Source organism: Pristis pectinata, chromosome 9 (genome assembly GCF_009764475.1).
Source record: "Pristis pectinata isolate sPriPec2 chromosome 9, sPriPec2.1.pri, whole genome shotgun sequence".
Classification (NCBI taxonomy): domain Eukaryota; kingdom Metazoa; phylum Chordata; class Chondrichthyes; order Rhinopristiformes; family Pristidae; genus Pristis; species Pristis pectinata.
In genome coordinates, this window is record NC_067413.1 from 39,726,427 (window position 1) to 39,741,859 (window position 15,433).

At 39.8% G+C, this 15,433-nt stretch overlaps 1 protein-coding gene and 1 non-coding gene across 2 annotated transcripts in view; both read right to left on the minus strand.

Annotated features, from left to right (window-relative positions):
* The window catches only part of LOC127574504 (transient receptor potential channel pyrexia-like), a 74,449-nt gene extending 67,156 nt beyond the window's left edge, over nucleotides 1-7,293 (minus strand). Inside the window, exons 1-3 of the mRNA XM_052023532.1 lie at nucleotides 7,252-7,293; nucleotides 6,420-6,531; nucleotides 2,964-3,154 (exon numbers count right to left, since the gene is read on the minus strand). Coding sequence (XP_051879492.1) covers nucleotides 2,964-3,154; nucleotides 6,420-6,531; nucleotides 7,252-7,293 — 345 coding nt within the window. The remainder of the gene's footprint in view (nucleotides 1-2,963; nucleotides 3,155-6,419; nucleotides 6,532-7,251) is intronic.
* On the minus strand, nucleotides 5,034-5,104 carry trnag-gcc (transfer RNA glycine (anticodon GCC)). Its single transcript has one exon. It is a non-coding gene; the product is annotated as a tRNA-Gly (tRNA).
* Nucleotides 7,294-15,433: the final 8,140 nt, after the last annotated feature.

The following is a 15,433-nucleotide window of genomic DNA, read 5'->3' on the forward strand; positions in this document are numbered from 1 at the left end:
CCCAAAATTCTATTTGTGTTTTCAGTAATCTTTGGTTTGATACTAACTAGATGCACAGGGATGTCAAGTGAAAACAAAAACAACAGATGTATTTGGATATTTGCCATCTTGTTCACCTTTTCATGAGACTGATGATCACCATTATAGGTTCTTATTGTCTCTTAACCGAATCCAAAGACTTTTGTCTCCACTGACATTTCTGGAAAACTACTTTCTTAAATACTTCTGTCATCTGTTCTGAACTTATTTTTTTTATCAATATCTTCTAATTTTGATTTAACTTGGAAAATGTTCCAGGTTAATCTCTTCTAGGCTATTTGGTATATGACACACGTCCCAAAAGGTCCCCTCTCATATGGTCCTTTTAAATATGACTCTTTCCTTGAAATTTGGGCTTCTAACACCAGGCATCAACCTCATGTTTCCTTTCTGCACTGCTTTCAGGGGCACAGAGTTCAAGATATTATCTCATTCCAATCATAACTCTGAATTAAGCCTTGGCTCTTTCGGTAGTACTCTGGCCTCTGAGTCAGAAAGTTGTTGGTTCAAGTACCATTCCAGAAATTTGAGCATAAAGCTCAAAGCTGGCCCTCTGGTCTAAACTGAGGTGGTACTATACTGCTGGAGGTGTCATCCTTTAGCTAAGATATTAAACCAAAGGCTCCATCTGCTCCCTCAGGTGAATTATCTACATGCTCTATTTTGGTAAAAGATTTCCCCTGGCATCATGGCCAATAATTATCTCTTGATCAACATCACAAGAGCAGACATAATGATAGTTATCACATTAGTGCGACTGAGAGCTTGCTGTGCACAAACTGACTGCTGCATTTCCTGCATTACAACTGTGACTGAATTTCAAAGATACTCCATTGGTTGTAAAGTGCCTTGGGATATCCTAAGATCACAAGAGACACTGAAGAAAAACAAGCCTTTTTATTGATCTGACGATATAGCATAACTTTGTTTATTTTGTCAACCAGTGCTCTACAATGAACAAACATAGTCTGTGTAGGAGCTTACAAACCATAGAAATGATCTGGTTTCAAAAATGCATTGTTCTGTGCCAAATTTGCACATAACATCAAATTAGAGGGTGGAAAAGAGCAATAAAATCTGATGAAACAATTAAGGAATTAAAGAAGTCTCCTGACAATACTTGTGAGTGAGCAGAACTATTAAAGTTAATGAGGTCTATCGGATTTCTCTCCCCCAAGCTTGTGCAACATTCATTATGTTCTCCACTCTCTTTTCCCAATGTGTAAAGCTTTGCATTTATCTGAAATTTGCCCATTTGCAAATGTTGTTAAGGGCCTCTGTAACCCTATGGTTGTTGCTTAGACTCTATCACTGCTTCCCGCCTTCCAATTTAATAACGTGGCCACCTGTGCCCCAGTTCCATAGCATTTCTAAATCTAGGTTCTTTATATAGATCTAAAACAATATCATGACAGAAATGACCTCCAGGACATTGCACTCAACAAATCTCTCCGGCCCAACATCACTCCCCGTTGTTTCTTGTCTCTCAGTTTCCATAACTTGTAACATAAGATGGGGTTTGTTGCCTTCAGTTAGGGGACTCTGTGGATCATTGCTGTAGGGGCAAAATAAAATCAAGAAGTCCAGAGTAGTAGAGAGAAGCTTTATTGCACAGTACTGATTAATCAGGAGAACAGCCCAGGAAGTCTCTGAGACTGTTCTGCCAAAGCAAAGGTCCCCCCTGTTTATATACATTTAATGCACATACAGAATGAAGCAAAACAGATATCTTTTGTTTATTCAATCATTTCCCCATGTCTTTGCACCAGAGGTGTTAATTTAATCAATGTCTCTGCTCTTCTTCCTTAATCATATCAATCGGTCCTGCCCTTGTCTCATCCTGCCTTTGGTATTACAAAGTTAGTGTTAATCAGATTAATTTTACAATACTCATCAAATATTCCACGATGGTTTTCAATGACATTTCAGATTTAATTAACAGAGGTTCTTGCAAGCCTCCCTTTCTTTCCCAGCACAATATGCTCCAAGGTGCAGCTATACCCCAGGACAAATAGCAATTGCTTCTGTTTCCACCCTTAACCCTTGGGTCTAACTATTAGTTTTGCTAATTCCTATTTCTCCTTATTCACTTCTACAATTACCCCTCTAGGCCATTGGCCAACAAGCCAAGGAGGCTTACTGACTCTAACTACGGAACTCCTCCCAATAGTATTTGGTGATCATTTCAGTTCTCCTTCTGCCTCTGCTACCTCTTCACCCACCTTCTCAATACACACATCATTATGGCCACAATAGTCAATGTCACAAATTGAATTAGGACCATGGATGGATCTGAGCATTCAAGTCCTTGCTTGCTCTACATGGATGATTCCATTAGGTCTTCATTAGCTTTGTTTTCATGTTCAGCAATGCCTCTAGTATGTTCTGTCCACTTGTAGACAACTTCTCTTTCCTCCTGGACAACCCTGGTCCAGTCTGCAGTGAAATGTGGAATAGCTAGTAGTGTGGTGGCCACGTATTGTTGCAATTCCTTATCTGCTTCCCCATGATAGATGGTAAGTTTTACTTAGATCAGAACATTGGGCTGTGGCTTTGGCAGGCCATGATCTGTGATGATGTCACTTAAAGCCATATTTTGTCCCTTCCAGATCACACCATATTTGCCCCCTATTATATCGCCACATCAGACAAGGGATAGCGTAAGTGTCTCCCACTAGGGCATATTTTTAAAAGGTTTTGTTATTCACAGGCAAAATAGTCAATTGGCAGCTATCGTATGTTGTAAAACCACATTCCGTCATTCCTTGCTGAGTTATTTCTTCAGGACAGGCTCAACAGTCTCCCCCTCAGTGGTACTAGGTCAAATCCAACCCTCTCTTTGATACATGTAAGTCTATCGCATGGGTAGGTGGGTTACTTAGTGATATCCAAGTGCCTCTATGATATTTTCCAACATTATTTACCTTCATTCGTGGGTATGTGTGGTTGTCAACATGCTGAGGAATATGGAGCACTGCCCCAAAATACAACAAGCCTTCCTCATTTTCACAAGCCTCAAGGACATGATTTGCCAGAGTGAGGCTCCTGATATGACAAACAGGGGGCTTCCACATCTTCACCTGTTCATCAGGTATCCAGTCTGGGACTCTATGGGCTTCCAATTGCAGAAAATTTGTGTTAATCAGCTTGTATAGGTGGAGCAGATAATATTCTTATTCTGCTGAGCCATCTCACTGGTCATTCTATCATTCATCTGGTTAGTAATGGCAATGCTCTCCAGCGGTCTCAGTAACTGAATGGTATCTAATACTACTTCTGCTGCTTGCTTCCCGACTTCACCTGTTCTATGTGGTCATCATAGTTTTGTCCCATAATTGTCTTCAGTTTCTGTCTGGGTGAATTTAACTGCAAATCTACCTCTGCTAAATCCAAGGTATTAACTGTTGCATAGCCTGCTCCCAATAATTCTACTAGGTCTCTCTTCTATTAATTCCTGCTCTGAATTCATTATGACTAAACTGTTTATGGAGCAAATACCCAAAGAACCAACAGGTGCTTGATCCACATCAATCCAGGAGTTGTAGCGCAGTCAGATTGAAAATAATCTGTACATACTTATACCCTGAGAACATGGACAAAAGAAATATAGGAGATGTGAAATACAGAGCAGGAAGACACACCCAGCAGGTCAGACTGAATATGTCCTCCTGTCCCAGAGGAAAAAAAGAAAAATGGGAATAAAAAGCAATAAACGTTGAGCCAATACCACATGTTTATCCCTATCACACTGTCAGAGACATCATCATTCCCCACCTTCCCTGCAGTTTAACCCCACTTATTTCCCTGGTACCTCAAGTGCCCATCAACTCCCCTTGATTCTCCTGGCACCTTACTACACAGATATGGCCTGACCTGCTGAATACTCACAGCATTTTCCATTTTTGTTTGAGATTTACAGCACATCCAGGTTATTTTTTTGATTTTCAAAAAAGTGGGAGAATGGGATTGATGGGATTGCTCTGAGGGCCAGCATTGAATCAATGGGCAGAATGCCCTCCTTTTATGTTGTAAGAAAATATTACATTTACAGCCAAGAAGTTTGGCAGAGTTGTACCTAAACCATGCAATCAATTTCACATTCTTGGGTAAAATCCTGAATAAGTAGGCACGGGAAGCAATGATAAAGTCTGCAATAAGTCAAGACACCCCAGTGACAAAGCAAATTTATTTCTGATCTAAAGCAGTCATGGGTTGGTAGCACAAAGGCTTTTGCATGGGACAGATCTTCCCCCGAGCTGAGATCTCCGTCATCTGTACCCCTAACCTTGTTGATTCTTCCATCACGGTCGAAAGTACATTCTTTTACTTGGCACTGTCGCCCAGCTCGTCACCAAGGCACAGACTAACCTGTCACTGATAATAAATGATTGTGAATGTCTTTTATGTTTTAAAATCATGTTTTTAAAAGAAGTTACATAAATTCAAAAACTATTAAGATTTTAAAAATTGCAAGCCCAAACACCAAATCCAAAACAGGTATTTAGACAAATTTCATTTCCCAGCGTTTGCTCAAGAGGTTGTGGGGTTACAAGTGGCTCGATCTTTTTATGACAAGCTGCAGCTTATTAAGAGCAGCTGCTTCACTGGCGTTGCTCTACGCTACCAAACCTGCCGCAGAGTCTCCAGCACATCAAAGCCAGTCAAATTGGAAGGTATATCTTAGACTGTAAAGAGCCAGTAATGGTAATTTCATTATCAAACCTTTCTTTGCAAATTTCAGGATGCCCCTTGTTCACAAAAAGTGGAGCATTTTTTTTGCTTTGTTTCTCAAACAGTAGACTTTTAATTTCTTTCTCTGTGGAGAGTGGCTGTTCTATGTTTAAAGATCCGTTGGCCAGGAAGAACTCAACATCTAATTAATAACATTGTGCGCTGCCAGGACTGAAGAGTAAAATTAAGTCAGAACCTATAATGAGATGATTGAAGCACGTTCGTGAAAATGCACGAAAGATTCACTGGATAAAATGAGTCGATGCATTGGCCGGGAATCGAACCCGGGCCTCCCGCGTGGCAGGCGAGAATTCTACCACTGAACCACCAATGCAAGTCGTAGTTTACGGTTTTCTCTATTTTCCTATATTCAGAATTGAACAGGAAATTCAATTTTGTCCTTTTTATTGGAGGATAATAATTTAGCATTGTGAATCCCAAGATTTTATTCTACAGAAAATATAAAAAATAAGCAAACTTTCATAACTGCAATGTGCACTAAGATGCTGGCACCCAGCTATGTAGTCACATAATAAAGTTGTTGCTTGAACTTACATCTATCACTTCAGGAGATGAGCTGCATTGAACCCTGCTCCTGAAAATAAGATCTCTTGTCTATAAAGACGTGGCAAACTCAGTTTGCAGCGCTCGGTAAATGTTCAGCACGAATCCCACTGACCCACCAAATCGCAGTAAACAATCAGTTAGATTCCATTTGAGTCTGCCGATAATACAACTGCGATGACAGGTCCCTCTGACAATGCGACATTCTTTTAACAGCAAAGTGCTATCTAGACATGAATTTATAAACTCACTTTCCTGAAAATAATGGACTGAGTAATAGCCTGCAGTGAAATAGCTTCCGTGCATATTAGCAGTGGATTTTTAATGCTGGCTGAACTAAATTATCCCAGTTGCTTTGCACAAGGGAGTGATCTGAATTTGACGCTCTTTAGATGGAGAGTGACACTCGGAAATATACACTGAAACAGATCTTTAAAATTACAAAGATGCACATTCACTTTTACCTCAGAGGATGTTATAGCCAGTGTGAAGGAAAAAACAACCATAATAGTTTCAGTCCGTTTAAATAACACGTCTTTGTGAATTAAACTACCATAGTATTAAAACTGGGGAATATTTGCTATAATAAATGAATTCTTAAAATTCCTATTGTGTTCCCATCACACTGCCTTTCAATGCATCACATTAAATGTAGCCACATTAGTGAGGAATGTCGATGTACGTTGGTGTTTAAGAATTCCGGAAGATGGTTGGTTATTCAAATAAGCACAAGCTACTTTATAAAGGCTTACGATGCCAGGCTGCAACTAGCTGTGGCTGACTCCACAGAGATGGACAGACTCTCTGGAAATTTATTTTTTATATTTCAAAAATAAATCTCATTCATAATAAAAATAGATACAAAAGAATTAACACTTTCTTTTACATTCTTTACATTCTTAGCGTTGTTTGGTCAATACATTCAGTAGTGTTAACTTTTTTTTACATCGCACCATTGCCCCCTGGGGTGAAACACCCTTTTGTTATTTGAGGGGTTTCCCCACTTGACTCAGCGCCTCCATGTCCAGTAGCAGAAGGGCCCTAGACCGTGGTCCTTCCCCAAAAAGCCTTTGCATTGGCTGTACCAAGCTTCAGTGCTTCCCTCAGTACTTCTTTCACGATCTTCCAGCAGCAGTTAATGTCCATCTCTGTGTGTCCCTGGAAACAGCCGTAGATCAAAGATTCTTCTGGAACTTTCTACATTAAACAAAACAAATAAATAATGCAGTCCTTAAAGTGGTACAACCTTAAAATAACTCCCCACCCTAACTCCCAATCAAAACGTATAGTACATATATGTGTTGCATTCCTCCTCTAATAATGAAAAACAAACATCCAAAATAACTGTCCAGTCCCTGTATGCTTTACTTAGACACAATTATTTCAGATAGTTGAACTGACAGATAATACTTCCAATGATTAAATAACCTTGACTGCACTTTCCCTGCTCTGCCTGTTGTCTTGTGCTTCTTCACATAATTCCTGCTGTTAATCACCTGACATCTGCAGGCTGGATTTGAATATCTCCATTGTTTTTTATGCCTGTATGGCCTTTTCTAGAATTAACTGACTCCCTCAATGTTGACTTCTAGATTTCACAATTAACCTTGTGTTCCTGTGTCTGTCTCCATCTCTCTCTCTCTCTCTCTTAAATTTCAAATACCAGCTAACAATCTTAGCTAATCATGATGTGTAAAGAAGTGGTGTTTCATTTTCAGGTGGGTTGTTATCTGCTTGTAATGTATCCAATGCCTTCTCTAGGGTTTTATTTGAGGGTTCTTGGCGTGGGACAAGTCTCTTCCCTTGTGATGACTGAGAAACTAGAACAATTTTACTTTCACTCTATGGTTTATCTCCCATAACCAACTCAATGTACTTTTTGTTGCACTGTCTTCAATCTTTAGACAAGTTACTTACCTGGAAATCTGGTGGTTTGGGCGTATTTATTTGTTCCATCATGTGCTATGTGAATTGAACTACACAGCTTATTGTTCCTCATTCACATCCATTTGCTGGGCTGGATCATCTGACATATAGAACAGCAGTTACCTTCGTCCCTAGTTGGAAGATGGCTGGATTGGTGAAGTCTCTCCGTGATTGTCAAACCAATGACCTTCTGTTTACTGACAACTTTGGTCCCTCCCCATGCTGCTGGGAGCTTAACCTCCCACCCCTCCTGTTGGGGGGCCAACTCCCTTCCAGAAATTCAGGCCCTGGGAAGTTCTTTTGGAGTACCTGGATTGTCAAGTGGAGGGAGGTCTCTGACTGAGTGAAATCCCAGGAAGGAATGTAGTCTCTGTCTTAAACTGGGTGGAGGGGGTTGGGGGAGAGGTGTAGGAGAGGGAAATTCTGGAAAGATGCAATGGGAGAGTGGCCTTTGTCCTGGGGGGTGACTGGGAGCTGGTGTCAGTGATGAAAGATAGTGCCGAGCTTGGGTAAGGTGGGGGGGGGGGGGGCATATGCATTTTAAAAGAGGATAAAGATGAATGTGTGGGTATATTTTTAACATATCCCTCCTTCAAGGAAAACCATAGTGATGCTTCTCAGTCATGTTCTTATTTGGGCAAAGGGTTGTATGAGGCCCCACCCCATTCCAAATAAAGGACAAAAGCAAAAACAAGGGTTTCCCTCTCAATCATCTAGGGGGAGGGGGGGGATGTTGGAGGAGGGAATCAAATGTCACTTGTCATCAGCACTGGTGGATCCATTCACCTGGCCTCCCTGTGAGCCAATGAACCATGAGGGGCTTGCCTGAGCCTGTTTAGCTCAGTGGTGAGTTTGGCAGGCCCATCAGTAAATAATGAGCACAGAACATTCCACTGGGAACTGGTCGGTGAGTCACGGGCGATGTCCAATTGAACAGTCTGGCCTGTTATCTCAGTTGGGAAAAATCACTCCTGCTGTTTGGTATTCCGAAAGAGGCAGAGTGTCCAAATCTCATCACCACTTCTGACACTCTCTGTATCTATTTAAGAAAGTGGAAAATAATTAGTAATGCAAATTAACAGGTCTTGGCTGTTATTAAATAAATTACAAGTTTACAATGTCAGGACAACACTGTGGCTTTCCACACAACAATAGGATGACTCTTTGGGATCGCCAGAGTGATGCAGTCAGACCTTCACCTTCATTTCCTATTGGATTTGTCATCTGCAGCCCTTTGTTGCCTCCACTTATCACATCCCAGCCTCCGTTGCTATCTCTACCCTGCCCTCCCCACCTGACTCTATCTACCAATCACCCCTCCTCACCTGGATCCACCTGTCATTTGCCAGCTCTTGCCCCACCCCTTTCCTTCACCTCTTTATATTGGTTATCTCTCCTCTACTCTTTCAGTCCAGATGAAAGGTCTCGACCCAAAGTGTTGACTGTCCATTTCCCTCCACAGATGCTGCCTTACCCCCTGAGTTCCACCAACAGCTTTTTTTGCTACAGCACAGGCTCTTTGGCCCATTGATTCCACACTGAACATCAAGTACGCATGTTCCTCAGTCCTACACTAACCCCACATTTTCTATTCTCCCCACATTCCCATCACCTCCCCCCGATACTACCGCTCACCTACACACTTGGGACAATTTACATCAGCCAGTTAACCTATCAATTTGCATCTTTGGGATGTGGGAGAAAGCAGTAGCACCTGGAGGAAACCCATGTGGTCACAGGGAGAGCATGCAAACTCCACACAGACAGCACCCTAGGTCAGGATTGAACCCAAGTCGTTGAAGCTGTGAAGCAGCAACTTTACTAGCTCCTGGTGAAAATTGCTGCATCCCCACTGACTCTTGGGAATCACTGGCCCATCATGACTACCTAAAGTAGAGATGGAGCATTCGGAATGGTGTTGAGAACTTCAAGTCCATACATAGGGAGCACACAAAAACTCTGCACCAACAGTGGAAGGTATGTACTACCTCAGACCGCTTGTCCCATCAAACACCTCCTCTCCCATTTGTGTCAGGGTCTGTGAGCCCCATATTGGTCCCACTAGTCACTACAAACTCAGAGTGGAAACAGGTTACCCTCAATGCTGAGCAACTGCTTAAGAAGGGAAGGAAAGATGGAGTTCTCATGAGTATAAAGCAGAACAAATGCTTGAGACCCTGTGTAAGGAAGAAGGATCCTAGAGTCAAGGATATAAGTGGAATGTTCTCTTCACAAACGTACTTCATCTTCAAGAATATAACTCTTTGAATATAAATTAAATTAAAGAATATAACTTAAAGAATATAAACTCTTTGGTACTTCACTGATGTGTCTACTTTTGAATTGCATGTTTGACTGCAAGGAAGTGTCAGGTGAATTGTTCTCCAGCGGGGCTTGAACAGGGATGAATTCATTCCCTGAACTGAATTAACTCATCTCAGTTAAAATTGGAGTTTATCACCACTGCTGGCTTTCGAATCCAAGTGGAATGGGAAGATGGAATCAACTAAGACTGTTGTTACTGATCGCCCTCTAGAGAACCTTGCGGGTAGATCAGGCTCAGCTGTATCCCAATCCAGCTCACAACCATAGCCTGCTCCATTTCTGAGTTAGTATTACACTCATTCACTATGGCCCTTTTAACCCTTTAACAGCATAGAAAGAGTTTAATCCATGACTGAGACAGAAGGCTTTTAGATGCTTTTTTACAAAATTTACCTTGGAAATATACTAATTTGATGGAATACGAATTATAATTCTTTGCAAGCATTACAATGAAATTGAAATGAAGTACATAATAATTCTGGTTTTATTGCTTATGGAAATGAAACGATGATTTCAAATATTTAATACTTCCCTTGCCAGCAGCCTATCTTGAATACCTCGGTGCAAGTGACAATTAATAAACCAACTCCATTTCCAATTCCCCATGAATTTTATCTCATCCAAGATCCAGCCATGTTTTGTTGTTACAGACCTAAACTGGGTCCCCAGCTGACATGTTAACTTTAATATCCCTGCACTGAAATCCCTCCACATGCTCTTTCTTCCCTATCTCTATAATGCTCTTTATTGTACATCCTTGACTTTCCTCTGAGCCTTACACAGCTGCTTTTTCCATTATTCCGTTGGCAACCATGCCTTCAGTTGCCCAGGATCTGTGCTCTAGAATTCCCTCCCTGAATCCCTCCACTCCTCCAACACATTTCAGACCCTCTTCCTTGCTCACCCAAACAATCCGCATTATTTCTACTTTCTCATATTTTCTACATCAAAGGAGGCTGTTCCGCCCATCAAGTCTATGCTAACTCTCAGAGCAATCCCATTTCTCCATTTGTTTCCTTGTAACCTATTCTATCTCACTGGCCCAACAACTCCACCCTAATTCTCCTACCGCTCACTTACACTGGGGGCAATTTATAGTAACTAAATAACCTACCAGCCAGCACATCTTTGGGTTGTGGGAGGAAACCCTATGACGAGGGTGGGTGGTGGACCTATGCTGTCATGGAGAGAACATGCAAACTCCACACAGACAAAACCAGAGGTCAGGGTTGAACCTGGGTTACTGTAGCTGTGATGTACCAGCACAACCTGCTGTGCCACTATGCCACCTGTAGTACAGCACAACTGACTGCTGTTGAATGGTTTTCAGTGTTAAATACATTACAAAAAATACAAATTGTTGCGTAACTTTATTGTTAAAAAAAATAGGCCAATTTACAGTCTCCGTGATCATATGTTCCCTCCAAAATGAGGAAAATGTTAATAGTACAAATGTAACAATTTCATTGATTTGGTAAAGGTCGCTAATAAAAATAAAAATAAAATGATGGTGTTCAAAATGATTGAAACTTGTAACAACGCAATCCACTCAATCTTCAAATGTATTTAAAAAAATTGCCCTTTTCATCTCTGTGGCCGCTTGACTGTATAAAATGCATTACCATTTTTTCTCATTTAATTTCAATCCTTACTCTTTTCATTAAAGACATTTATTTTTCAAATTTTCCACCTCTGACAATCTGATCCACTTGTAATGTAAGAAATGGAATTAATTTTGCCTGGAGTGTGGTTTAAATGAGTGTATGAAATATTGTAGAGAATCTGTCAATTGTGTGGTATATTAGGTATTAAACCAACTCAGAGGATGTGGCCACCACACAGGGTTTAATAAAGATAGTCTGTGGAATTGGATGGATTATAATGAAAGATTATCCAGCAATGAGCTCAGTCACAGTGAGATCTGCTGAGCTTTACACTCTGAAATTCCAACATTGCTTGAGAATTAATGAATGGTTTGGGCTGATCCACATGCATGATAAGATATGCACTGAAATTCCATTTGCAATGGTTTTACTGGAAGAGAGGTGAAAAGAATTTGTTGAGTGAGCAAATCCTTCAGTGAATTTAAATGAGGCAGGACAAGAATAAAAAAAGATGCTTTCAGAGAAAGGTTACAGAGACAAGAGGTTCTGTACCTTCAAACTTTACTTCAAATTAAGCAATGGGTTTTAGAATAAAGAATGCTTCAAATAGAGTTCAGTGCTGAGAATATCCCTTATCAATTAATTTCTATGTAGAACTCCAATGTGAATTATATTAGATTCCCAAAAAAAAATCTTTTTGTCTTCCTTGCTATTTTCTTCCTTCTTAAAATTCAAACAAACTTTATTTTGAGCTCCATGGAAAATATAAGAGAAAAATATAAGAGAAAGCTGAAAGACATACGTAATCTGTACCAGTGAATGGTGGAATTGAAGGCTGTTTAGGTGGATTATTTTGCACTTCACCAACAGAACCTCAGAGTGGTTACATCACCAAAGGAGACCATGCGGCCCTTGGAATCATACTAGCTTTAGCTCAGTTTGTGTTACATCCTGCCCTCTCTCCACAATCCTGCAAAATTCTTCCTTTACAAATACTTGTCCGGCTGCCTTTTCAATACTACTGCCTCTACAACTACCCCGGCTGTGCATTCCAGATGCTAATCACTTGCCATGTTTAAAATAAAATCCTCAATTCATTTTTGCTCCTTTTGACAATCACCTTCATTCTATGTCCCTTTGTTCCACCAATGGGAACAGTTTCTCTCTATCTACACAGGCCATACCCTTCATGATCTTAATTACTTCTAACAGAAATCCTTGCAACCTCCCCTGTTCTGAAGAAGACAATCCCAGCTTCTCCAGTCATTCCACGTCACTAAAAACCTTCATCCTTGGAATTATTTTGGTAAATCATTTTTGCACGCTCTCCAAATCCTTCATAAAGTGTGCTGCCCAGTACTGGACAGCTGTGTATGAACCAATGTTTATGAAGCAGTAATATTTAGCTCTCATAAAAGACACTAAAGGATCCATCACTTTTTACTTGCAGTTGATTGTAAGCAGCATTCAGGTTGACATTCACTGATTGACATGGGCACAATCAGTTCCTATCGCCATACTTATATATTAGGTAAGTGTTTACATCAAGTGGGTTGCATTCAATTTGTTTTTAGTGAGTGACTTAAGTACCTTAAGCATTCAACACAGTACATCAGTGTTCTCTTACTTCTGACTTACATTTAGTATAAGTAAATCATCGTGATTCTTCAAAACAGGTAAGTAGACACAAAAAAAAATGGATTCATTCTACTTCATTATTTGGAAGACAATTATGCACTGTGTCGTGATGCAGGGTTTCAACCTAAAACATCGACAATTCCTTCCGTCCCACAGATGTTGCTCAACCTGCTGAGTTCCTCCAGCAGATTGTTTGTTGCTACCTACTTTTGGGTTCTGGTTATCATGTGGATGTATGAATTACAATTGATATGTTAATTGCCTGGCTTTTCTGCAAGAGCTTGACCACTGTTCCAGCATAACATTGGTGGGAGAAAGTGAAATACTTTTTTGTACCATTTCTCCAGGACTTCCTCTAAAGTACTGATGCAAGACCAGAATCAACATTTCACCCCACACTCCTCTTCATTATGGACAGTGGATAAAATTGATGGAAGATGGCAATAAAGCAAGTTATTCATTCACAGTAATTCAACAGTCACAAGTATATTCATAGCTATTAAATTGTGTTAGACACACATTTGTCTCAAAAGAATAGTATGCATTTTCTACTTTAGTCAGGAGTTCCAAATGATGTCCGAATGATTTATGTATGCATTGAAGATTTCTCAAAGCTGAAAGAAAAAGTAATGTTTTTCTTCTTGGTTTCTCTTCTCTCAAGCTTCTGTGTCTTTGGTGAAATTTATATTGGCACTGACATTCCATGAGGGTTCTACACATGAATTAGGAGCAAGAATAAGCCACTTAACGGACCTGCTTGGCTATTTAATAGGAAAATAGCTGATCTCATTGTCACCTCAATTTGGCATTTCCATCAACCCATGGTGGCCTTTAATCTCCTTGCTTATCAAGAGTCTGTCTACCTCTGCCTTAAGAATATTCAAAGACTCTGTTTCTACTTCCCTTTGAGGAAGAGAATTCCATCTGAGAAAAAAGAAAATTTCTTTATTTTTGTCTTAAATAGGCAGCCCCTTATTTTTAAATAGTAACACTTAATTCTAAATTCTCCCACAACTTGCTCTCTTGACCCCTAAGGATGCTTCAATCGAGTGCTCTCCCACCCTTCCCAAACTCCAATATCTAATCTGTCCAACTTTTCATCATAAGGCAACCCACCCCTGGTGTTACTCTACTAAACTTTCTTTGAACTGATTCCAATGGATTAATATCCTTCCTTAAATAAGGAGACCAATACTGTACACAATATTCCAGAAGTGTCTCATTATTGCCTTATATAACTGAAGTACAACCTTCAATTACTCTAGCAATAAACAATAATATTCTCTTAGCTTGTCCAATTACTTGCTGCACTTGCATACCTCATTGCACATTTTGTGAATCATGCACTAGGTCACCCAGATCCCTCTGCATCTCAGAGTTCTGCAATTTCTCACCATTTAAATAATACGTTCTTTTACTTTTCTTGCCAAAATAGAAAATTTAACATTTTCCTACACTGTATTCTGTCAGATCTTTACCCACTTACTTAACCCATCAATATCCCTCTGTAGCCTCCTTATCCCCTCTTCACAACTTACTTTCCTACATGTCTGTGTCATCAGCAATCATTGGTGTTTTCATTCAAGTCATTGATAAATGACATCCATTGCAACTCTACTTTCACACTTGAAGTCATCAATTCTTCTTTGATGGTGCTCCTGTTCACGACATTAGAAGAATTTCCTCCTGTTGTGATTAACTCAGTTGTAAATTCCCCTTTACAGATCTGAACCTGATTTTATATATATATTTTAAAGTTTACTACATTCTTTCCAGTAACTCATTTACTTTTCTCCTGATAGATTTTATTTGATAACTTTCATCAGTTCATCCCCTTGTGTTTTCTCTTTGAAACCCATATACTTCCCCTTTTTAACATAAAACTTTAACCTATCCAGTTCCCTTTTCAGATGTTATTTTCACCATCTCACTAATCACATGTGCCTACTTATCCCCAGACTAATGGAACCATGTATAGAAAAATACTTAACTTCACAATTTATTCTCTTAGTGCAGAATTTATACTCGCTTGTTATTGATTCAACAAGCTTTCATCGTTTTCTATGCTACAACAGTGACTATACTTAAAATACTTTATGAAGTGCCTTCAATTATCACCTTTGAGATTATTCTGTGTGTCATTCAAAAGAACTACTTTTCAACCTCTTCATTACTGGTCTCATTCTATTGAAACGACATCAAACCCTTCTAATGGCTTCGATATCCTTCCTATAGAGGAAGGACAATTTGTCCTCCATTTTACATTTGCCTTGCTGTTCTAAAAACCCAGAACCACCTTTCATTTTAATTGTTTGTTCTACCCATACCTATGATTTATTTTTAATCCGTTGATCCAATCCTCCAATCTCCTGAAAGCCTTACCAATTAAGTTGTACAATAACATCAACAACTTGTATGTTTATACCACATTTAACATAAGTAGAAGCACTTCACAGATGCAAACAAGAAAGTAACAAAGCAGATGCCACGACAGTTGCAGGGTGATTTAATGTCCACCTTAAATGGAGGTAGAATTGTTCACTGTACTTATTTCCAAGGTACTTTCATGTGTTGCACTGCATCTGCTACCTTAATGCATCCACTAC